This window comes from Alligator mississippiensis, chromosome 1 (assembly GCF_030867095.1).
Source record: "Alligator mississippiensis isolate rAllMis1 chromosome 1, rAllMis1, whole genome shotgun sequence".
Lineage (NCBI taxonomy): Eukaryota > Metazoa > Chordata > Crocodylia > Alligatoridae > Alligator > Alligator mississippiensis.
This window is the reverse complement of record NC_081824.1, coordinates 292,545,011-292,569,882: the sequence shown is the minus strand read 5'-3', so window position 1 is coordinate 292,569,882 and position 24,872 is coordinate 292,545,011. Positions and strand designations below refer to the sequence as shown.

The following is a 24,872-nucleotide window of genomic DNA, read 5'->3' as shown; positions in this document are numbered from 1 at the left end:
TGAATTCGAATTTTACAAGCGCTCTAGTAATATTATTCCTGTAATATAGTAACTGCATTTACTACATTAATTTAGAAGAGGAAACCCCAAATCCTCCCCTGCAAAACAACATTTAGGTATGAGTGCACACTTCCAGCAAACCAACCTTGGGAAAATTTGCAGAAGACTATTCTGGTATCACAGTTTGAAAATTAATCAGCTGCAGAAGTTAAAATTGTTGTTCCTGGATTCCCCTGTTAATTTTCAGGGTTTTATAACTCTATTTTCCTGGTTTAAAAAAACATTCTTTCTCCTGCTGATAAATGAAAAACAGACTAAGGGAAAATATGAAAGACCCTAACAACTAGCTCTAAGGGAGTGGACAATTATACCTGTCAATGAGGGGCACATATTTACCCCACACTATTCTTGAGGGACACTCCAGATTCCCTTCCTGCCCCATCTGCTGGTCTGCTTCCTACTCCCTGTTCCATGCTCAATCTCCTGCTTTCTGCCCTGTGCTGTGCTCCCTACCTGATCTCCTGCTCTTCATGCTCCTGCCCTACCTGCTGCACTTCAATTGAGCCCAACGCTTGCCAGATCTTATAAGAAGCGCACCTAGCTAGCTACTGGGTTTTTGGTTATAGCCATCATTGATCTAAGGACATAGACAGGCAACGTTCTTTGAGTAGATGGGATATCTTTTATTAGACCAACTGAGCCTAGCTAGCCAAGCATTTCAGGGCAACAGTCATGCGAGTTTAGCTACACAGGCCATGAGTTCAGGACAACTGATTTCCTAGTCCATTAGCAGATCTCTCATAGCATCATTTTTTCAAGAACAACGGCCCTCACCCACCGCCTTTCCAAACCAAAGTAACTCTTTGTTAGGAAGCTCTTGGTCTAAAGACCCGGTCACATCTTCCAACTCAAGCTGAAAACCAGCTAGAGAGCTCTCACAGCTCTTAACTTTGTAACTAGCTGGTTGGCTCTTTCTTATAGTAGAACAGACATTTTTATGGTGGCCTGTCTACATGCATTGCTTGATTCGCCAATTAACTGTGTGATTGTCCCTTTGCACCTGCCGCCTGTCTACATTTATTGTGCGATTCACAGTGAAATGGCACAAGGTACGTAACGAGTGGCAGGACCCTGACTCCTTACAAAGTAACTGAAACAACAGCCTTATGTTGACGTTGGTGGCCTCGAACCTAGCGCCCCGCCTTCCCCCTCAGCAGGGGGCCGCGTAGTGCTCGCGTGGGGACATACCCTGGCCCTGAGGGACGTCGCTATCCCACCCCCTAGCATCGCACGGCCGCTCCTGCCCGGACAACGACCCAGACGCTGAAGCAACAGCGGCCCCTGGCGGTCCCGAGCAGTCCAGCAGCCAGGCTGACTTGCGTGCGGCAGTTTCCGGCCCGCCAGGGCGAAGAGCCTGCGCAGAGAACTACAAGCCGCGACCCTGAGGACTCGCCTCCCCAGCCTGCCCCGCGGCGCGCCTGTATCAACTGCGCATGCGTCCCGGGCACCGGCCACAGGAGGCTTCGCTGTGACCTCCGGCAGCAGCAGAAGATGGCGGCTGCCGCCAGGCTCTCTCACAAGGTGACAGGCACCCCACCTTCCCTGCTGGGCCTGTCTCTTCAGTCCGGCCCGGCTCCTCCTCGGCTGGCCCTGGGCAACCCCGTGCTTCTAACCTGTCTGACTGCTTTTCCCTTCCCCCCTCAGGTCCGCTTCTTCAGCACCGGCCTCGTCCGCCCCGCCACCCATCTCGTCAAGGTAAGCCGTTGGGGTTGGGAGGGTGAAGGAAGTGCTGTGGGGGCGCCCCGGGGAGGGGGACCCCCACGGGCCGGCGGTGCTGCGCATGCGCGGGGCCACCCCTGCGGGGGAGGGGACCCCCACGGCTTCGCAGTGCTGCGTATGTTGGTGGCCCCTGCCCTAGCCCTTAAGGGGCGCCATCGGGCTTGGGCCCTTGGCGGGGGGCAGACCAGCCTTGCCTGTGGCTGCTCCCTTGGGTGCAGGGAGATGGGAGCAGCTGGGCCCTATGGGAGCCTGCCAGTGGGTTGGCAACCTCTGGCGGGGGTGATGCAGGCAGAGCTGTACCCTGTCTTGTTTTCTCAGCTTCACTGGTTCCCTCCTCCAACACTTTCCGCCACTGCCGTGGCAGTGGTGTGATTTGAACTAAAACATGTTTCATGCACTTAAGTTCAAAGCCCACTGCCACCACTTTCTTAGTGTAGATGAATGTGACAAATGGGTGCTCTTAATAAGCATGGGTCGCTAATTAAAAGAACCTAGCACCACATTGGAAGCATGTGTAAAAATGTCCTGGGTGTTGGCTACAGCCAAGGCTGAGGACTGGCTGGGGTCTTCCAATGCTCCTGCTGGAAGCAAAGCCAGAGGTTCCCAGCTAGGGGGGTTTGCCCCTCTGCTCAGGGACAAACTGATCACCAGGTTTGGGGTAAGGAAGGAATTTTACCCCGTGGTCAGCTTGGTACGGACTGAGGGGTACGGGTCAGGGGTTGCTTTCCTCTAGCAGGACACAGTCTCTGCCCAGGACCTCCTGAAAATATTGCCAACATTTCATAGAAGCAGGATGCTGGCTGCCATGGCTCCTTTGCTTTACCTGCGGCAGGTTAGGGTGTTAGATCTGTGTTGTGTCAGGGTTGACAACAGTATACGTAGAGTGTAGATGAAGGATGGTGCAGGAAAGTTTGGCTAGGGTTGGGGGGTTGGACTAAATGACCTCTGGAGCCCCTTGTCCAGCCTGGCTTTTTTAGGATGCTGAAAAGTCCTACCCTACTCCCCTCCCCTATGGCTCTAACTAGATGCTAGCTCAACAGCTCTCAACTGGGGGTGCAGCACTTACTTCAGAGGGTTATTGGAAGGGGACACGGAGGGTAGAAAGATGGAGAACCACTGAGCTCAACTGTGAGGCATGGCATGTTTCCTAGAGTGCACTGGAGTGGGATGACAATCAAGGTGCCCTTTGACCACTTCAGACCAGGTTGTTTTCACCAGCCCCTCTAATTGCAGGTCCCCAGAAAAACATGCTGATTGCAGATTACCTTTGTTCTGCTAGTGCTTGGTTCTTAGTTTTCTGCCTCCAGCCAGCTAAATGCAGAGGTGTCTCAGCTGCCCTAAGATTTCCCACTCAGTGTGACACAGACATGAGGAAGCCATAGTATGTGCACTGAGAAACGGGTCCTGTCTGGGAGTAGGACAGGCTTCCAGCGGCTCGTGGCCTCTGCCCCACTGCAGACCAATCCTGAAGGACATGGAAAGACCTTGCTGTGGGGCTGTTCTGAAATTTCCAACATCAATGCTGATAAACACGTTATTTATAACCGTAAAAGTACAATATGGACTTAAACTTACTGCTTTTTATTTCATACTGGGGAGGCACCACAAGTTGGTTTTCCAAAAATTATAATTAATGTTCTGTTAGATCTTATGTGAATTTCCTGTTTGAATCTTAGGGCTGGAGCTGCATTTTCAGAGATTACTTCTAGTCAGAACGATTGTACCCCCTGATGCAGGAGGTACATAGTCCCACTAGGGGGAATGCCTTGCTAGACCTGGTATTGGCAACGGGGGATGACATGGTAGGGGACCTACAGATCGATGGTCACCTGTGGGACAGTGATCACCAAATAATAGAATTCATCATAAGATGTCAAGTGGGTAAGGTAACTAGTAGGGTGGAAGTGCTAGACTTTAGGAAAGCTGATTTCAATTAACTCAGGCGATTAGTCAAGGACGCACTGCAGAGTAGGAGTTTTGAAGGGATGGGAGCCCAGGAAGGGTGGCTGTGCCTTAAGGAAATGATCCTTCGGGCACAGAGGGAGACGATCCCAATGCGAGGAAAAAGAGGGAAAGGGGCCAGAAAGCTTCCCTGGCTGACCAGAGAAATCCAGAGCAGCCTACGGGCTAAAAGGGGAACATATAAAAAGTGGAAACAGGGAGAGATTACCAAAGAGGAGTATACCTCCTCTGCTCGCGCTTGTAGGGAGGCAGTTAGATGGGCCAAAGCTACCATGGAGCTGAGGGTGGCATCCCAAGTTAAGGATAACAAGAAATTGTTTTTCAGCTATATAGAGAGTAAAAGGAAGGCCCAGGGAGGAATAGGACCCCTACTAAATGGGCAGAAGCAATTGGTGACGAACAGGGGGGACAAGGCTGAACTCCTCGATGAGTTCTTTGCCTCTGTGTTCCTAAGTGAGGGGCAAGACGAGTCTCTCACTGGGATGGTAGAGAGGCGGCAGCAGGGTGCCAGACTACCGTGCGTAGACCCTGAGATGGTGCAGAGGCACTTGGAGGAACTGGACGCGTTCAAGTCAGCAGGCTCGGATGAGCTCCATCCGAAGGTACTAAAGGCACTGGCTGACGTCGTTGCGCAGCCACTGGTGGGAATATTTGAACACTCATGGCACACGGGCCAGGTCCCGGAGGACTGGAAAAGGGCCAATGTGGTCCCCATCTTCAAGAAGGGGAGGAAGGAGGACCCAGGCAACTATAGGCCAGTCAGTCTCACCTCCACCTTGGCAAAGTCTTTGAAAAAATTATCAAGGCTCACATTTGCGAGAGCCCAGCAGGAAAAATTATGCTGAGGGGAAACCAGCATGGGTTCATAGCAGGTAGATCATGCCTGACTAATCTAGTCTCTTTTTATGACCAGGTTATAAAACGACTGGACGCAGGCGTAGGGGTTGACGTCATATACTTAGACTTCAGGAAGGCCTTTGTTACGGTATCCCACCCCATACTGGTGAACAAGTTAAGAGGCTGTGACTTGGATGACTACACAGTCTGGTGGGTGGCGAATTGGCTAGAGGGTTGCACCCAGAGAGTTGTAGTGGATGGGTCGGTATTGACCTGGAAGGGTGTGGGTAGTGGGTTCCCGCAGGGCTTGGTCCTAGGACCAATACTCTTCGATGTCTTCATCAGCGACTTGGACGAGGGAGTGAAGTGTACTCTGTCCAAGTTTGCGGATGACACAAAACTGTGGGGAGAAGTGGACATGCCGGAGGGCAGGGAACAGCTGCAAGCAGATCTGGACGGGTTGGACAAATGGGCAGAAAACAACAGAATGCAATTCAACAAGGAGAAATGCAAAGTGCTGCACCTAGGGAGGAAAAATGTCCAGCATGCCTACTGCCTAGGGAATGACCTGCTGGGTGGCACGGAAGCAGAAAGGGATCTTGGAGTACTAGTGGACTGCAAGATGAACATGAGTCATCGGTGTGACGAAGCCATTAGAAAAGCTAATGGCACTTTATCGTACATCAGCAGATGCATGATAAACAGATCCAAGGAGGTGATACTACCCCTCTATCGGGCACTGGTCAGACCGCAGTTGGAATACTGCGTTCAATTTTGGGCGCCGCACTTCAAGAGAGATGTGGATAACCTGGAGAGGGTCCAGAGAAGGGCCACTCATATGGTTATGGGCTTGCAGGCCAAGCCCTATGAGGAGAGACTGGGGCACCTGGAGCTCTTCAGCCTCCGCAAGAGAAGGTTGAGAGGTGACCTTGTGGCTGCCTATAAGTTCATCACGGGGGCACAGAAGGGAATTGGTGAGGTTTTATTCACCAAGGCGCCCCTGGGGGTTACAAGAAATAGTGGCCACAAGCTAGCAGAGAGCAGATTTAGACAAGACATTAGGAAGAACTTCTTCACAGTTTGAGTGGCCAAGGTCTGGAACGGGCTCCCAAGGGAGGTGGTGCTCTCCCCTACCCTGGGGGTCTTCAAGAGGAGGTTAGATAGGCATCTTGCTGGGGTCATCTAGACCCAGCACTCTTTCCTGCCTGTGCAGGGGGTCGGACTCGATGATCTATTGAGGTCCCTTCTGACTCTAGCATCTATGAATCTATGATTGGACTTTCAAATGATTGGTATTCTGGTTTGCTGAAGGTACCACAGGCCTGGCACGCACAGTGTCAAATAACCAGAAACTCTAGGTTTAATTAAATGGTAACCGTGGCAGCTGCTGTTGTAGACCTCAAGCAAATTCTTATCAGCTGTGGGAGCTGAATAATGCCTTGCTGTTAAATGTGAGCAAAAAGGAGCATTTTGCTTAATGTCATTCAAGGTCCAGGGAGTTTGATCCTTCTTGTTTTTTCAAGCCTCCAATCCAGGTGTATGGAATAGAAGGTCGCTATGCTACTGCTCTCTACTCTGCTGCTTCTAAGCAGAAGAAACTGGAGCAGATGGAAAAGGAACTGAGTCGAGTATTGGTAAGGGGAGCTTTGTTCTGTTGCATTTTTTTTTTAAACAAGATAGTGTGGTTCTTGTAACATTTAATCTTAAATTACTGTAGAACATGGATCATTCTTATCAAAGTGGTTAGCAACCCACTTGGCAGGTTGCTGAATTAAAAATAAGCTGCTATTTCAAAGAGTGTGGCTTCTCCAGTTACCCAGAATTGGTCAGTGTGTTGAGGAACTGATGGGAGAGAAGCCCTTTAAAATAAAAGCAAACAGCTGGAGTACCTCAATCAGAAATTTATGGTTAATTTGCAAACGCTCGTTTTCATGGTGGGTTAGGAACCTGTGTGAAGAATCTAAATGATACTACAGTTGTTTGGGGATAACTTACTTATAGTTTCCAGCAAAGGACAAGGAATTTCCCTAGCTCTTTAGCAAATTCTGAGCATTGCAAACTTTAAAATTATGCACGTACATTATATAGAACATGTGCTTATAATGCTCTTGCTCTCTGGTCTACTTTTTTTTTTTTTCATAAGCTTTACAGTAGGACAATGGGAAAGTTTCTACTTGGCTTTGAATACCCAAATTGTCCATGTTCTGCTTAACTAAACAAACGTGGAATTTCCAAGTATATGTTACCAATAGCTATACAGTGTTCTTTCTATTTGTAAGCCTGTTTTTTGGGTTTTTTTGTTCTTCTTAGACTCTTATGAGGGATCCCAAATTGGCCAGTGTTGTCCTGAATCCTCACATAAAGGCTGCAATTAAGAAAAAAACTGTAAATGATATCGTAGTAAAAGAAAGATTGTCCCCCATCACTGTCAACTTGGTCAGTAAGTAAGCATTTCTCTTCTAACTAGTCTGAACTTTTGATTGGCAATTATTGTCATGCTCTGGCAGAATTAAATACTACAGTGCCTTCATGCTGAAGGAGGTCTTCCTACGTAAAATAGTTATAGAAGTTCTTGGGTACATGCTATGGATTTCTGTTACACACCGTGTATTGAATGTACTTTCTATATATATAACTTAGCAAAAGATCTTGCTCACGTATTGTTTCTGTGTGTTCCTCTTTTTCCAGATTTGCTTGCTGAAAATGGTCGCTTGCATCAAACTCCTGATGTGATTTCTGCTTTTGGAAAGATCATGAGTGCATACCGTGGAGAAGTGCTCTGCTCGGTCACCACAGCTCAGGTAGATAAGGAATAGCAAGATTGAGTTTGGCAGGAAGAGATAATGTTTGTATTCTAGTTTATTGTTCTGGAAAGCCTAAGCCAGGAAAGTTAAGAACATATGTGAAATGAGGAGCATGACATGTTCACAGCAATAAGAGCAGAGTTCTTACACACTTTCTTTACTTTTTCCTAAATAAAGCTTGTTAGATTTGTGTTGTTTCCCAGTGCTTGCACTATGCCAGCTCTTATAAACCGTAAGTTCGTTTTTAATAATGCAATCAACCATGACAGTAGGAGGTTCACACTTAAATAGCCTACTATTTTAGTAGGCTTTTGTCTGCTGTCGTTGCTACTTCTTGTTAACTTCTATAGCAGGGGCAGGCAATTATTTCAGGCAGAGGGCCACTTACTGAGTTTTGGCAAGCCATCGAGGGCCACATGACAGGCAGCCAGGGGCAGATAAATACTAATTTTCTAAATTTTATAGGGGCCCCACAGGCTGGATAGAATGGCCTGGTGGGGCCGCATTTTGCCCCACCCCTGTTAAATGGATATCTTTCTTCCTTGTAAAATAAGAGGAATGCTTTGCCAGCTTAGTAGACTAAAATTTACCGTTTTTTAGTAACTGAAAGGTCAACTTTCTTTCAGATATGGGTGCTTCACTTGTGGTTTTTTTAACCACAAAAAGGGGGGACTTCATTTCCCCCAAATGTCACGTCCCTTTCATCAGAGCAGTAGCTCATGCTAGTAGTTAAACAAAATTTATAGTCACTTGTGAATGTTTGTCTTAATAGATAGAAATCAGGAATCAACTTTCCATGCAAATGTCACTGAAAGCCTATGGTGGCCTGTACTTTGCTTTAGGGAGCTGCTTATAGCTTATCTTGTATCTTTCACCATGTGCAGTACTGGTGACAAGGGGTGTTTCTCAAAAGTGCAAGCAGGCCTACTCCCCTTTGCTGTTGACATGCTCAAAATGAAACTGATGCAGGAGCCTTTTCAGCTTTAGAGCTTGTGGTTGGAGACTCTTAGGTCTGGCACTTTCCCAGATAAGTTATTCACTTGTAGGTAAAAGCTTTTGTGTCCCATCTCCCCAAACTGCTAAGGTTGGAAAAGTCAAAACCTTATGCAGGGCTCTGATTTGCCTAGCCAGATTTAAATAATTCATTTCTTTTTTCTGTTTACAAGCGTACAGTAGGTTTCTGTGGTCTCAGTTGTTGGACATTAACTTGCTGTCCAACCAATTTAAAAATTGTTGTGACCACAAACACAGTTCTGTATGTACTTTGGGTGCATGCATTTCTTCACGCTCTTTAAAACTTCTATAGCCACACCTGCTGTCGTGTGGCTAAATTAGACTGTTGTTATCACTTTTTTCAGTGTATCAATATTGCAGCTGGAATCTATGTGGGTCTCCATATTGCTCTCATCACTGCAGTATCCAAGTCCTCCTTGTAAATGTTTTGGAGTTGATCCTTGCTGCTACATGTACATGGACTAGGAAAATTTCTCTCAGTACTTGAGGAATTGAGGTGACTGCTCAAGGCATGCAAGAAGTCATTTGCAAAGCTGGAAACTGCACTCCCCAATGACTACTTTTCTCTGTCCTCTGTATTCAATGTTATCAGCAAAAAAATAACTTCCTTGTGTAGTGTAGGCAGTCTTGCCAATCAGATGCCAGTGAAACAGGAGCATTGATAAAAGAATTTAATGTCTTGCTCACAAGGTGTTGCTTTCAAAGTATTGCTGGAAACATAACCGTAAATGGTAAAATATCTAATGGAATTGTGTGGAACTAAGAGACTGTCCCAAAGCAAAGCAAATGCTACTCTGCTGAGTCTGTTAAGACTCAAAATAGAAAATTTCAGGTATTTAAAGTGTTGGGAAAAATGCTGCTTCTTTTCTATTTCTTTGATTTTTTTTTTCTTTGCTTTTCCCCCCACCCCTCCTCCAGCCCTTGGATGAAGCCAGTCTTGCTGAGCTGAAAACTACTTTGAACAGCTTTCTGGCTAAAGGAGAAATCCTAAAACTGGAGACCAAGGTATGGATTAATGAGTTGTGAATTAACTTTATTAAGTCTTGCCATAACCAGTAGGTAGACCCTTAGCCACAGTCTTCACTGAAAGATGTTATACATTTTTTCAAGTATTTTATGAATTCTTATTTTTTACAATTTTTTTCCTTCACTGCATAAAAGAAGTTGACCACTGACTATCTGGCTAATAGAATGTTGTTTAATCTTTTTCTTTTCTTAGACTGATGCATCAATCCTGGGTGGAATGATTGTCAGCATTGGAGAGAGATATGTTGACATGTCCACAAAAACCAAGATTCAGAAACTGACCAGAATCATGAAAGAAGCTGTTTAACACATTATCCTACTGTTTTTTTCACAGTGAGACCTATCAATACAATCTGGAAACAATAAAAATATTTGTCCTTGAATAGACTGTAGTGGTGTTCATAATTCAGAGTCTGCTCAGTAACTCTGAAATGCAGCATTTGGAGGCAGTAACGGCTCTAATTAAAGTAATAATGAGCTTTAATTACAAAGCCATACTTCGGTGCTGTTTATTACTCACCTTAGCCTGAGTGTTGCTAATAAGCTAAAGGAAAAACTTAAAATTGCTCAAGCAAATAAGAGTTCTTGTATATTACAGCCTCTAGCACTCTAATTCAGGAACAGCATTTAAATTTTGCTGTTGGCAAAAGGGTTTTTATGAGTACCAGTAAAATAGATTTTGCAAGGGCAGGAATGGGTTAATACTTAAACTCCCAGTAGTTGAAAATGAGACATGTTCAGTACTGTAGCTGCCAGCTGAACATTGTAGAATAGCTACCTCACCAGTTAATTTTCTCCTCTTTTAGCTACTTACAAAAGCCAAACTAGGAAAGGATTGATGTCCCTCAGAAGCAAGGTGCACTGCTGAAACTGCAGCATTTTGTGACAAGGTAATTCACTTCAGGAAAAAACTAACAAAATCGGACTCACTGGACCCTTGGGGCATGTCCACAAATGCAGGCATATGTACTTGCAGCAGTTCAAATAGAAGTGGCGCAAATTTGAGCTGGGGCTTTTGCCTCACTGCATGTGCCTGGACATGTACTTTGGTATGGGACAAATTGTACCACTTGGGGCAAAATAATGCTGCCTGGCTCCTCCTGGATCTGCAGCCAGGGGGTGCTAGAGGCTGGGGCCAGCACAGGTACTGGCTCCAGCAGTATAAAAAGCCCAGCAAGTAGCTCAGGACTACTTGCTCACAGGAGCTTTGGGGGCTCAGTCAATTGGTACCTGGGGACACTACCTCTTGTGCCAACTGGACTGCTGAAGCAGCCCTGATAGTTCCCTGTACCCTCTACCCACTGCAGCAGTCTGGCAGAGGGGGCTGCTGCCTGACTGGACCTGCTACCACCCACGACAGCATGTGGCCCTAAAGCTGCACACCTGCCAAACCCGGATGGGGACTGCGTGGCCAGGGCTGCAGCAGGGGCGGGCAACCACCTGCAGCAGGATGAGAGCAGGTTGGGGCTAGTGGTGGCACCAGGCTCTTCCTGGTGCTTGGGATGGGCTGCAGCAATAGGAGCGGGGTTGCTGCCAACCCAAACTCTCCATAGCTCCCCGCAACCTGCCCTAGCAACGCTGCCAAGCGCTGGGAAGAGCCTGGTGCCACTGCCGGCCCCAGCCTGCAGCAGCTGCCAGCCTCTACCTGCTCGCGTCCTGCTGTAGGCTGCTGCCTGCTGCTGGGCTGCACTGTGCTGGGTGGGGTCCAGGGCACAGTGCAGCCCAGTGACTGCAGGCAGCTAGCATCAGCCACTCCTGGGGCTCCTACAGTAGGGGCCACGGTGAGTGGGGAGAAGTGGGGTAAGTGGGGCTGCCGCCCAGCCCGAGCACTGCAAAGAGCCCGGTGCTACCCCTGCTGCACCCCAGGAGTGGCAGATGCCTCCTGCTTGTAGCCACTGGGCTGTGCTGCACCCCTCTTTCCCTCCCCTTCTCTAGCCTCACTCCCTCCCCTCCCTCACTACTGCAGGAACACATCCCTATCTGTTTCATTGTAAACTGGGTTCGCTTTATACACCATTCCCTGGGAACGCATCTACCACATAACTCGAGGGAAATTTGTATTGCCCAGAAGATGTTCTCAGTGTGGTGACCTGCTTTGAACTGTCGCTGCCACTTCGAGCCAGGAGGTCAGCCACTTCCAGCTGGGCCCTGGGTGCCAGTTCTGATCAGGCTTCTCTGCCTCAGTCCTACTGCTTACCTCACTAGCAGGAATTCTAGTGTTCCCTATTTAAAAACTACAAAATCCTTGATAAAAGACATCCCAAAATCATTCATAAACCCCCAAATCCATGTTCTGCCACTATTAAAACAAAAGACCACTATATATAGAGAGAGAGAAAGAGATCAAAGCAGTGGGGCAATGCTTTATTCATATATTCACAATATTAAAGCAATTCGGAAGCCTACCAGTGCCTCTATCATCATCATAAAATAAATTCTAAATAGCTGCAGTTTGGCATTGACTTTTGGTTTTTTTGTCATAGAAAAATCAGAGCTGCCCTTACCCACTTTGCTCACCAGGATGTGCAGCGCTGAGCAGCATTGATATGCCAGTGCCCTGCCCCTACCCTTGCCCCTCTCAACCCACAGCCTGTCCCTCACCCCTGACCCACAGGGCCAGCTATGTGAGGGTGGTGTGGGGTTTGTGGGTGGATTGTAGGGGGGATTCATGGGGGCAGCTGTTCAGGAGGGGTGGGTACCCTGCCCACTGCAGGGCACAGCCCCCCCCTGCACAGCTCACAGAATGCCCCCAGTGAGGGCTACAGCCCCCCCCCCCCCCCCCCAACAGGAGCCAAAGTCCCCCAACAGGGGCCACATGTCCCCCTGCAGAGTCTACACCCTCCCTCCCACAGGGCCCATCTGCACCCACACTCAGCCCCAGCCCACGCTTGTTCCCCCAGCCCCCAATTGCTCCCCCACCAGACCCCAGCATCCCCATACTCACTGGCTGTAGCAGTGGCCATTGGGGCCACATGGCACAGCCCCCTCCTTCCCCCCCATGCGGCACGGGGCTGTCGCATCAAGCACTTGCAACCTGGCTCAGCAGGGCACTGCGTGGCACTGTGTGTTCTCTGGTAGCTCAGGGCCACTGCCGCTGTCACCTGGAGCCTGGCACCACTCAGCCCAAGCAGCCCTGAGCTGCCACACAGCCCTCAGCACTGTATGGTGCCCTGCCGAGCCGCGCGGCACCCGTGTGATGCGACAGTGGCAGTGCGGGTGGCTGGGGCCGATCCCTGCTGCCCCCTGCTATGCAGCGGGGCTGCGCCATGAGGTCCCAGCTCTGATGGCTGCTGCTACAGCTGGTGAATGTGGGGATGCTAGGGCCAGGGAGGCAGCAATCAGGGCTGGAGTGGGGGCTGGTGCTGGGCATGGCCCCCCCATGGTCTCCTCCCCCTTCTCTAGCCCTCCCCACCCCTACTTACCCGGCATGGAGCCCAGGTCCAGGTCCCTGCAGCCTGCACACTGCTTGCTCTGCGTGGGCAGGCAGTGTGCTTCAGCACTGGGGCGAGGGCCAGCCATAGAGATACTCTGGGGGTGCATCTACACATGCAGGCATGTGCGCTTGCAGAAGCTCAATAGAAGCGGTGCAAATTTGAGCCAGGGCTTTTTGCCTCTGTGCATGTGCCTGGACATACACTTTGGTGTGGGACAAATTGTGCTATTTGGGGCAAAATAACACTGCCTGGCTCCTCCCAGATCTGCAGCCAGGGGGAGCTAGAGGCGGGGGCCAGCACCTGTGCTGGCCCCAGCAATATAAAAACCTTCCCTAGCAAACAGTTCAGGGCTATTCGCTCTCAGGAGCTTCTGGAGCTGGGCTAATTGGTATCTAGGGTCACTAGCCTCTTGTGCCAGCTGGACTGCTGCAGCAGCATCCCAAATCCATTTCTTTAAAAACCCCAAAATCCATGTTCTTCCACAATTAAAACAAAAGACCACTACAAACACAGAGAGAGACAGAGATCAGTTGGGCAATGCTTTATTGATATATTTACAATGTTAAAGCAATTTGGAAGCCTACCAGTGTCTCTATCATCATAATAACATAAATTCTATCTATATGTGTTGATGTGTACTTTTGGTTTTCTTCTCACATGATGGGTGTGTGATGGGGAGAAGGGGGGTTTGCAGAAGTGGAGTGGGAAGGGGTGTAGGGGAAAGCGGGTGTGTGTGTGGGTGGGTGTGGGATGCGGGTGGGTGTGTGGATAGGTGTGGGGCGATGGCAGGGGAACTGTGGGTGTGGGGGAAACTGGTGGGGAGGCTGCTCAGGAGGGGTGGGACCCCTGGCTCCCACAGGGTGCAGCCTCCTCACACAGCACATGGACTGCCCCCCTGCAGGGCCCCAGCTCCCCCCTGGAGGGCTACAGCCCCTCCCCACAGGGTCCCAGCCACCCTGCAGGGCCACAGCCTCCCCACCAGGGTCCCAACCACCCTGCAGGGCCACAGCCCTCCCATGCAGGGCCCACAACTTACCCCTGCAGCAGCAGTGGGAGTGAAGTGCTCAGGGCCCACTGCTGCCAGCCCTACCATGGCATGGAGTGGCCCCAAGCAGCTCAGAGCTTGCGCTGCCTGTGCCACTTATCGGGGCCTGGCGCCACTCACTGACATCACCCAGGGGCCAGTGCCACTTGCAGGGAACGTGTGTCGTGCCAAGCAGGGTCCTGCCAACACTGGAGCCACTCATACCACCAGGCCAGGCCAGTTTCATGCCAGCAGGATCTGGTGCAGCATGCAGGGACAGTGCATTGAGCCAAGCTGGTTCCTACCAGCACCGGGGAGCTTGCACCGCCAGACCGGGCCAGTTCAATGGCAGCAGGACCCGGCTTGGCTCAGTATGCTGTCCCTGCATGCTGTGCTGTGTCCTGCCTTCGGCGGCAGCAGTGCTTACCCCGCAGTGCGTGTGGGAAGGAGGCGCGTGGCAGGACCTGGTCCAGCGCAGCTTGCTAGTCTGTCTTTGCATTGGAATGGAAGGCGCGGCTCCTGTGTAAATGCACGCTAGCTGCACAGCCCAGGCCGGATTGGGTCAGGTTGGGCTGGCGGGATGTGTTTCATAGAAAATGTGCCCTGATGGATGTGTTTCATAGAAAATGTGCCCTGCTGGCCTGACCCGGCCCAGGCTGCACAGCTAGCATGCGTTTGCACAGGAGCTGCACCTTCCACTCTGGTGCAAAGCCAGGCTAGCAAGCCGTGCCAGGCTGGGTCAGGTCCTGCCGCGTGCCACTGGTTCTTCCGCAGTGGCCACACACCACCAGCTCTGCCGTGGCTGCTGTGTGCCGCTGGCTCTGTGCTCTGGGCCAGTTGCCCCCGACCCCGCCGGCCCTGCACACCTCTAAGGACGGCTCTGGGCCTGCCACATGTCTACTCTCCAACCCAGCAGCTGCTGTTCCAGTAGGCAAGCAGAGCTATATGGAGCTCTGGCTCTACTGCAGGCACAGCAGGCTGGGCGGCGACACGGCATTGTGTGACCTGGGCTCCATAGATGCTGAATGGATGCATCCCGGCCCATCCAAGGCCACGTACTAGCAGGCTGGGCTGGGACATTCAACATGTACGGAGTCTGGATCACACTGTGCCGCACTGCCGTTGGCTATGCCTAGCGTTGCTGTGGTGTGCCACAGTCACGCTGCCTGCTGCAGCCAGCATCATGGGGGCCAGTTGTGGAGGCAGGCATGTGGCAATCCCCACTCAAGCCCCTCTATGAATCCACCCACATACGGGACATCCCCCCCGCCACTCCCCACACCCCCCTCAACATCTCCCTCCACTCCCCATAGCCTCCAAAAACACCCTCCACTCCTGACATCCCCTGCCACTTCCCATAGCCCCCAACACCCCGCAGCATCCTCCTGCCATCCCATAGCCCCTGACAACCCCGTCCACTCCCCATACTCCCCTGACACTCCTCACACCCATAAACCCCCCCACCCTACATCCCTAACTTACCCTTGACAGCGCCGAGGGCAGCAGGAGCACCACAGAGATGCTCTGGCCATAAACCAAAACATCTCTCCTGAAGGACCAACTCCCGGGTTTCCTCCAGGACCATGCCTTGCCTCGCTGTTCTGTGGAGCATATTTTTTTGACCCCTGGGTCTAAGTTTTCCCCTGTGCTGCAAACTTGCAGCGCAGGGAACATTTTTTCATTCCCGCACATGCCTGTTGCAGCATCTCAAAGGGCTTTGAGACGCTGTAAGACGCATGTGCGCGCTCGTGTGGATGCACCCTGGCTGGCTATCAGAACGTCTCTGTGGAGGACTGAGCCTCCGGTTACCTCAGGGCATGGTCCTGGACCATGCTTTTTTATCACGGGTTTTATTTTGGTGCCTGGATAGCCAGGTGTCAAATTTTAGCCCTGCACTGCAAATATGCAGCGCGGGGATGTTTTTTTGTTCCTGCACGTGTGTCTTGCAGTATCTCAAAGGGGTGGGGGCTGGAGGAGGAAGGAGGGGACTATGGAGGGGCCCACACCAGGCCCCATCCCCTGCCTGCTCCCCCATCCCCCTGAGCACCCCCTGAACCCTGCCTGCTCTCCCAGCCCTGTCAATGGCTGCCCTGCCTGGCCCCAGCCCTGGCTCTTCAAAAAAAATAAAAACCCCACTCACCAGCTCCTGCCAAGCAGGGGGGGGGGGAGAGAGAATTCCTGCTGCCCTGCACTGCGTGGGGGGCTCTGCCACAAGCTGCCATCCCCTGCCCGCTCTCCCAGCCCTGTCAATGGCTGCTCAACCCGGCCCCAGCATCCCAGCTCTTTAAAAAAAAAAAAAGCCCCATGCTCACGAGCTGCTCCAGCAGTCATCAGGACTTCTGGGGGCTTGTGGCAGAGCCCCTCCATGCAGTGCAGGGCAGTGGGGGGCCGCAGGGATCACCCCTGTCCCTACCTGGCAGGAGCCAGTGAGTGCGGGCTTTTTTTTTTTTTTTTTTTTTTAAAGAACCAGGACACTGGAATCAGACAGGGCAGCCATTGATGGGGCTGGGAGAGCGGGTGGGGGATGAGGCCTGTTTGATTTGGAGATTCAGCCGATTCAGCGGTGGCCAAATCTCCAAATCGGATTCAGCCAAATGGATTCAGGACAGTGATTCGAATCACCAAATCAAATCACTGTCCCCCGAATCAGCCAAATCTGAATCCGAAGCGAATATTAGCCACTTCGGACAGGCCTAGCTAGTAACCTTTATTGCTGCCTTATGCAACTTTTCTTATTCTTCCCATCTGAAAAGTAGAATAGCACTTTACAGTTTTGTCAGGAAGCTTTTCTAAAACACTTGCACGTACAAACAGCACTTCTTATGTAAATCTCTCAAAGCACTGGCAACGCATAGGGGATGCACTGTGATTCACGTGCACCTCCTGAGAGTGCTGGTGCACCTCCTGATTGGCTGCACTCTCTGCTTAGGCGATGAGTGGGGGGGGGTAGGTGGGAGTGCCAATGACCCCCCTGCAAGCACCATCCTATCGCCGCCACCACTCCCAGAAGCGGCTGCAGCAATTGGCTGCAGCAATTGGCAGTGGGGGAACTCCCTCCGGGCAGCAAGCTCTGCCACGGGGGACACCCCCTCCCCTCCCGGGCAGCGAGATCGGTTATGGGGGGGCCTCTCCCCCAAGTAACGAGACTGGTCGCAGGGAGGGGGCACATGCCCCTCCTGACTAAAGCAGCACCAGTCACCCATGTCTCAAAGTGTCAAACACTGCCAGTTTTTTCCATTACTGCTGGGTATATTGCTCAGTATACATTACTGTTGTGATACTTTTGGTAAAAAAAAAAAACATGCAGTGAGGGATTACACTTTCTGTGCAACATCCAGGTCTCATATAGTGGGTTTTTTTCTACATGGATCTCAAGAATGCATAGAATACACAGGTAAATGTTTTAGAAAAAATTGGGTTTATTCTCGCATAATTTCACTTGCACAACTATAATCTCCTTTGTGTCAAACAAAATACACAGAAATAGAATCTTATTTGCAGTGTTAATTTCAGTGAATGCAGTAGGGGAAGTTGGTGTAACTTCATGTACAAACAAACACATAATAACTTCTTTAATGTACCTCATAGATGAATTAAACATAATTAAGTAGAACAGAGGAAAGAGCAGATTTTAAAAACATCCAAACATGTTTGAAACTAAATCTCCACTGGCATATTATGGAGAGTTTAAAAAAACAAGACTTTACAGTATAGAAGTGTTACTGCAAAATAGCTAAACATAATATAAATTAACAGTACAAACTTTTCAAAAAAAAAAAACCCCAAAAAAATGAACAACCTCTATTTTCCCTGTTTAGCCCGATCTTAGACAAATACCTATGACACAAGAATTTTATAACGCCTTAGTAACTTTTAGGATCTTAAGAACACTACATATAGTACAATACTTCCTTTTTTAAAAAAAATAAAGAAAACTAAATGATACTATTATTTGGCAACAAAAAGTGCACTAGAAAATACCAACACAACCATCAAGAGGGTATTCCCCAATTCTAAGTATTAACATTGAAAAAAAAATACTACAGATAGCTTACCCCCCCAACATTGTACCAACACTAAGTGTAAAGTACCCATTAGAAAGTTGTAAAGGCTCTGAACTCTGAATTCCTTTTCACTTAGCTAAAAACTGGAATAGGGTATTCTGCAAAAGCTGTTACGTGTGAACTAGCATTCTAAAAAGCAGCTAACCCTTCGTGAACTGTAAACCAGTTGGGAAGAACTTTAATGCAACAGTTTATACTCCCGAACAGCATTTCAATTTCCCTTCTATTTCAGTTCCTTTTTTTTTAATAAGCTGAATTGACAGCAACAAAAACCTCTAGTTTCTATATCTAAATGTTTGTCACAGTAGCAAATGACTTCACATTTAACCAAAGCCCCCTAGGAAACTGTCCTCATGAGAAGATGCACTCTCCAAGCCACATCTTTTACATATATATTTGTTAATTTGATTTAATGTATGTATGTGTGTATATATATATATATATATATATATATATATATATATATATATATATATATATATAATATATAGGTATAAATTACATGAAAATGTACCCATGTGCAGAGGGCCAGCAGAGGCTTACCTGTCACTTGTAGCCTCTGTGTCTTGATCCTCTGTACAAGGGTAAACTTCCTTCGTGGATCTCATCACCACAAACTAAAACTGTAGGATTATGATGGAAAGCTGTACCTAAGATGGGCAGCCAGATTGTATTATTGGCAAAAACCTATATATGGTATCCCTTGAATCCTGGCTTAGTATGCAGACAGATGTAACAACTGAAACATTACAAATGCTTCAAAGGGCCAGCTGTACAAATGTTGCAGAAGTCTGACAACCTGCCAGAATATCCTGCGACTGGGGCCTCGTTGGAAGCCTTGTGTCCATTCTCCTGCCAGATCCTTGCTGACCCCTGTGCCTGCCAGAGCTGGGTTCTTCAGCCCCAAACCCCTCCCCTCTACCTATTCCCCCTGGTGAGAGACAGAGAGGAGAGGTTTGGGGAACAAGCCTGGAGAGCTGGAACCTTGGTGGTGGGGAGCCCCCCGCAGACCTGCCAGACCCCAGCTGATCTCTCTGCTTTGGCACCTCCAGTCCCTGTAGCTCTGCCTGGCTGTTGCACTTGGAACCATTCAAATGTTAGTTCTGTCTGCACCTTTCAAGACCACAGCAGAACGGACAATGCATGATGAACAGGAAAGAGTCCTCAGATGCTATGAAAACAGAAGGGTTGGAAATGAGTCCTTGGAGAGTCACAGGAAAGAATTAAAATTCTTTGATCCAACTTGATCTATGACAATCTGTACAAATAAAGGAGCACCAAAGTGATAAAAGTGAAAGCAATGGACAGCTACTTAAACAAAACCCAGCTTCTGTGGGTATTTCCAGTACGCCTCCAGCCAAACTTCTACACAAGTGGGAGAGGGAGGTCCTAGTGTTTTCTACATGCAGGATCTGAGCAACTTAAGTTTCCCTCTGGACAATTTCTGGCTAATAAGGGGGCCAGTACAAAAGTTGAAATTCTGACTCCACTGAAGTCAATGGAGCTAAGATTTCACTTCAGATCCTTATGCCTTTGAGGTAGAGATCGACCACAAATCTTTTGTGGTGAAAAGAACCCTTTAGTTTACAATCTCTCTTGTTAGGCTCTGACCGTATTTCATACAATACTGCCATTCTCACCTGTGCTCATTACAACATTCAGTAACTGTCTGACGGTCTCATTAGATCACTGACAAAGTAACAGTTCCCTTTTACTTGCTTGGCATTTTAAGATCCTAGAATTTACTTTTAAATACAGAGCAGTCCTATATAGAAGTACAAGGAATTCACTGACAATCTCAACAGAACCTCTTCTGAGTCAAGCAGCTATGCTAGGTGAACATATTTTTACCACAACTTTTTATGCACTTAAATTAGGTCCTAAAAATATCATCATACATGCAGAAAAATAATTTCTCCAGGATGATTCACATTTTAAACACTGAAAAAAACAAAATGTTGTGCCTACAGTCATTTTTCTGTTAGACTGATGTAGTACCTGACAACAGCATACTCACATTTTTATACCGCATACACATAGTCACCTATATATGAATATATATGTATGTATTTATATATACACTGATATATATGTTTGTGCAAAACAAACTCCAAGTTTCTTGTGGAATGCACATATGGGGAAACCCCTCAAAGCTAAGGCAAACTGGCCTGATTCCCAGCTTTTCTGTGTTTCAAGGGTTTTCACTGTGAGATTAGACTGTACCGAAATTCCAAAATGGCAAACAGGTCAGTAAGAAATTAAACACTAGTGTTCCTGTAAAACTGCATGCTTGTTATGTTTCAGTTTGGAAAATGTAGTTATTAAGGATACAAAAGTTGTATTACCTATAATGTTCCCCTTCCCCCTTTACTTGCCTGTAACAAAAGGTGGTCTTTTAAAGGGTAAAAAAATTGTAAAATTAACATTAAAAAACATTCCATCATAAAAACTCATGTTGAGAAAATACAGAATCAAGTACAACTAGAAAAAGTTTATGTAATTTATCAGTCATTTGGCTTAGTATCATTTCAGTAACTTGCTGTTTCATTCAAGGTGCCTGAGTTGGTTCACAAACAGTGTAACAAACTTCTCATGTTTATAGTCTGGCTTTGAACCGGTATTAAACCTGGCAAAAATACGGTGCTTTTGAGTCCTTGTTGGCATACAATTTTCTGTTACTATATTTTAATTTGTTGCTCTATGTCAAGATTTCAATTATGATTTGCACAGTAAACAAAATTCTTGAGTGTTCAGGGGTTACAAACTCAGTATCAGCTTGTTCAGAATAGCAAGGGAGAAAAACTGATATCAAAACAGCAAAGACATGAAATGCTTTGATTCTGAATCAGCTGAATCCTTAACTTTGTTTGATGCCTGGGCAAACACTGCAACTTTCCCTTCCCCTTGGAGTCAGGCAATTTTGATGGGCTGTGTCATTTAAGCCCTAAAACAGCAAAGACTCTTTAACATGTGATTAAGTTCATCCATATTCATCACAGCTCTTAATTGTATGCCTAAATTTAAGCATGTTCTGTGATGGATATTGTCAGAGTTAAGCACCTGCTTAAGTGCTTTGTTGAAGCATGGGCACTGCCCATGGCAGGGCTGCCAGATGAGTTGCAAGTAAGAAGCTTAGAAAGGTGTCCCTACCACAGAAATCTTTATGGAGTAGAGCTACTGTGTACTTAAAGGGAGCGAGAGACTGCTTACCTTCCAGAGGATTGTGTTTCTGACAGAGGAGGCTAGAACACCCATGTATTCTGCACCAGAAAAATGTGCAGTGGATTATTGTGGAGAAATCTGGACAGATGAGCTGAGACTCCAGTTGCTAAATGCTCCCACATCACGAACAGAGATATTTTGGAGCCTCCAAGAAAGATACCATAGAAATCAGCTAGCTTCATAGTGTACCGTAAGTATCCTGCCAAAACTCAGGAGAAAAGATGAATCTGCCCTAAGCTTAATTACATCCATCTACATCCAACAAAATACAAAAGGGAACAGACTATGATTCAGAAAAACTCTTCAGGAAACTTCAAAAGTTCTACTTCCTGGTACAAGGTGACCTATCTGGGTGTATTCTCAGGACAGCCAAGAGGCCAAATCCAATTTTAATTACAGTCAGTAAGAGGTTTCTTCTTTACTTCAATAGAAGATGGCCCTCAATACGGATGAATTGGGAGAAAGGGATAGATGCCCACCCTGCTGGTACCTACATACACAAGAAAATGGTTTCAATGACATGGTGATCAAACAGGCAGCATAGCTACAGGTGGGAAGTGAGTCCTGTAAAAAACATATTTGGCACATTCATGCTGGTAGAAAGATAAATGGGTCCAATTCATTTTATAGAAATAGCACAAGGCCAAAAAGACATTTCTGTGACAACTGGGTGCTTATTAGGGCTTTCTAATATGCACCAGGAAACTGAAAGTACTTATGCATCTGTCATATTGCTGGGAGAGTGGTTTTAAATTCCTGGCTGCACCTTCTTTGCACCTATCTGCACTGCAGAGGAATTTCTCCTATGAAAAGTGACAAGGAAAACACATTAAGGCCCAGATTGTGCAAAGAGATGCACAGCACTCCACTACATTCAGCATAGCCCAGCCTAGGTACATGGATGCATCCACATGGCACAACTTGCAGGATTAGGGCAAATCTCATTTACCAGTGGCTTGTTAATTATTTTTTAGCAGGGTTTGTGTGTGTACAACCCTGGATAATAATGAGGTTCTGTTACAGTGCTCTGGAGCTCAGATTTGGTCCTCAGATGCCCGAACAATCTACCTTGGAGGATTTGCTCCTCCTGTACTCTGCTCTGTCTGACCCACTCTGACTGGAACGTTTCAGAAGATACCCCCATCTTCCACTAAACTATTTCAGTTGTTTCTAAATCTTGTGTCTGGCCACTTCCCCTTTCTGACTTGTTAGCTCACTATTACTACAGAGCTTCAAAGTGACAAGGTGTTGGGAGAAATGCCATTCTCCTTGCTAAAATAAGTAGATGTATGTGAATGGAGTGAAGAAGACTTCCTTTTATGACTCCTTTGTCTTGCTGAACCAGATGGGGCAACTGACAACTGACGCCCAGGAAAAAGCCAACTTATTAAATAGGTACTTTGCATCGGTCTTTCATCAGCCCCATGGGACGCCCGTGCCTGCTACAGGGCCGGGAAGTCCGGGTGAGGGTGATCCCCTGCCCTCCATTAATGCTGACTTTGTGAAGGAACATCTTGAGAAGCTGGATACCTTCAAGTCAGCCGGCCCTGACAATCTTCACCCCAGGGTACTCAAGGAGCTGGCAAGCATCATAGCCCAGCCTCTAGTGAGGATCTTTGAAAACTCTTGGCGCTCTGGTGTAGTGCCCGAAGACTGGAAGAAGGTCAACGTGGTGCCTATCTTCAAGAAAGGGAGGAAAGTGGATCCGGCTAACTATAGGCCCATCAGCCTGACTTCTATCCCGGGGAAGATCTTAGAAAAGTTTATTAAGGAGGCCATCCTTAATGGACTGGCCGACGCCAACATCTTAAGGGATAGCCAGCACGGGTTTGTTGCGGGTAGGTCTTGCTTGACCAATCTCATTTCCTTCTACGACCAGGTGACCTATCACCTGGACAAGGGAGATGAGATTGATGTCATATATCTTGACTTCAAAAAAGCCTTCGATCTGGTGTCCCATGATCGTCTCTTGGAGAAACTGGCCAATTGTCGCCTTGGGTCCCCCACGATCCACTGGCTGGAAAATTGGCTCCGGGGTCGGACCCAGAGGGTAGTAATTGATGGAAGTCACTCATCGTGGTGTCCTGTGACCAGTGGGGTCCCCCAGGGCTCTGTCCTTGGACCCATACTGTTCAACATCTTCATTAACGATGTGGACACTGGAGTCAGAAGCGGACTGGCCAAGTTCGCCGATGACACCAAACTTTGGGGCAAAGCATCCACGCCAGAAGACAGGCGGGTGATCCAGGCTGACCTGGACAGGCTCAGCAAGTGGGCGGATGAGAATCTGATGGTGTTCAACGCCGATAAATGCAAGGTTCTCCACCTTGGGAAGAAAAACCCGCAGCATCCTTATAGGCTCGGCAGTGCTATGTTGGTTAGCACTATGGAAGAAAGAGACTTGGGGGTCATCATTGACCACAAGATGAACATGAGCCTGCAATGCGATGCTGCGGCTAGTAAAGCGACCAAAACGCTGGCTTGCATCCATAGATGCTTCTCAAGCAAATCCCGGGATGTCATTCTCCCCCTGTACTCGGCCTTAGTGAGGCCGCAGCTGGAGTACTGCGTCCAGTTTTGGGCTCCACAATTCAAAAAGGATGTGGAGAAGCTTGAGAGAGTCCAGAGAAGAGCCGCGCACATGATCAGAGGTCAGGGAAGCAGACCCTATGATGACAGGCTGAGAGCCCTGGGGCTCTTTAGCCTGGAAAAGCACAGGCTCAGGGGTGATCTGATGGCCACCTACAAGTTTATCAGGGGTGATCACCAGTATCTAGGGGAACGTTTGTTCACCAGAGCGCCCCAAGGGATGACGAGGACGAATGGTCACAAACTACTACAAGATCGTTTCAGGCTGGACATAAGGAAGAATTTCTTTACTGTCCGAGCCCCCAAGGTCTGGAACAGCCTGCTGCCGGAGGTTGTTCAAGCGCCTTCATTGAACACCTTCAAGATGAAACTGGATGCTTATCTTGCTGGGATCCTATGACCCCAGCTGACGTCCTGCCCTTTGGGCGGGGGGCTGGACTCGATGATCTTCCGAGGTCCCTTCCAGCCCTAATGTCTATGAAATCTATGAAATTACATATAAAGCCAAACTACCCACATTAATTCTGCCTCTTGGCATCCTCTCTATCTTTTCACAGCTATGTACAAAGCAAACTCTTTTTTTTCCCACAAAGGCAATAAATGCATTAAAAAGTCACAGTATTATATTTAGAAAAGTTTTATAGACAAATATTAGAAACACTACAGCACTAATCCTAATGCCAGCCAAGAAACTGCTACTGAAGTATTACTTCTAAACCAATGTATTTCTCCAGTAAAATAGAGCTCAACAACAGAAGGACATTTAACCCTATGCCAAGAGCTAGCACAAGGCCTATGTACCACTTCTATCCTACTTAATTCTCTTTTTGAGAGCTAATACAGAGCTTAAATGATGTGCAGGCCTCATGCTGGTCCCCTGAATAGAGGTGAATTTTACCTGATAATGAAAAGTGAAGACGAATGGGCATCCCACAGTTCTGAATCTGCAATTTCAGTCACCCTGATGTTTTCTTGTGAAATAAATGACTTTGCTCTGGGGTGGGGATTCTGCCTGATCTCTGTGTTTGTCTCACTGAGGATAAAGGGGGCTCTGTTAAAGAAAGGGACACCAAACCCCACCTGCAGCATTCACTCCATATACAGCATTGGTGGCATT

General features: G+C 48.0%; 1 protein-coding gene across 1 annotated transcript; it reads left to right on the top strand.

Annotated features, from left to right (window-relative positions):
* Nucleotides 1-1,484: 1,484 nt before the first annotated feature.
* Nucleotides 1,485-9,805, top strand: ATP5PO (ATP synthase peripheral stalk subunit OSCP). The gene is made up of 7 exons (XM_059720727.1): nucleotides 1,485-1,581; nucleotides 1,705-1,755; nucleotides 6,102-6,212; nucleotides 6,889-7,018; nucleotides 7,267-7,379; nucleotides 9,315-9,401; nucleotides 9,616-9,805. Exons 1-7 carry the CDS (start codon nucleotides 1,552-1,554, stop codon nucleotides 9,727-9,729), a joined length of 636 nt encoding a protein of 211 aa, XP_059576710.1. The 5' UTR covers nucleotides 1,485-1,551; the 3' UTR covers nucleotides 9,730-9,805.
* The last annotated feature ends 15,067 nt before the right edge of the window (nucleotides 9,806-24,872 follow it).

Bases quoted from the DNA above. Each gene is read 5' to 3' on its own strand.
- ATP5PO (XM_059720727.1), top strand. From the start codon at position 1,552: ATGGCGGCTGCCGCCAGGCTCTCTCACAAG. The intron at 6,213-6,888 runs GTAAGGGGAGCT...TGTTCTTCTTAG, and splicing joins AGGAACTGAGTCGAGTATTG to ACTCTTATGAGGGATCCCAA. The intron at 7,380-9,314 runs GTAGATAAGGAA...CCCCTCCTCCAG, and splicing joins GCTCGGTCACCACAGCTCAG to CCCTTGGATGAAGCCAGTCT.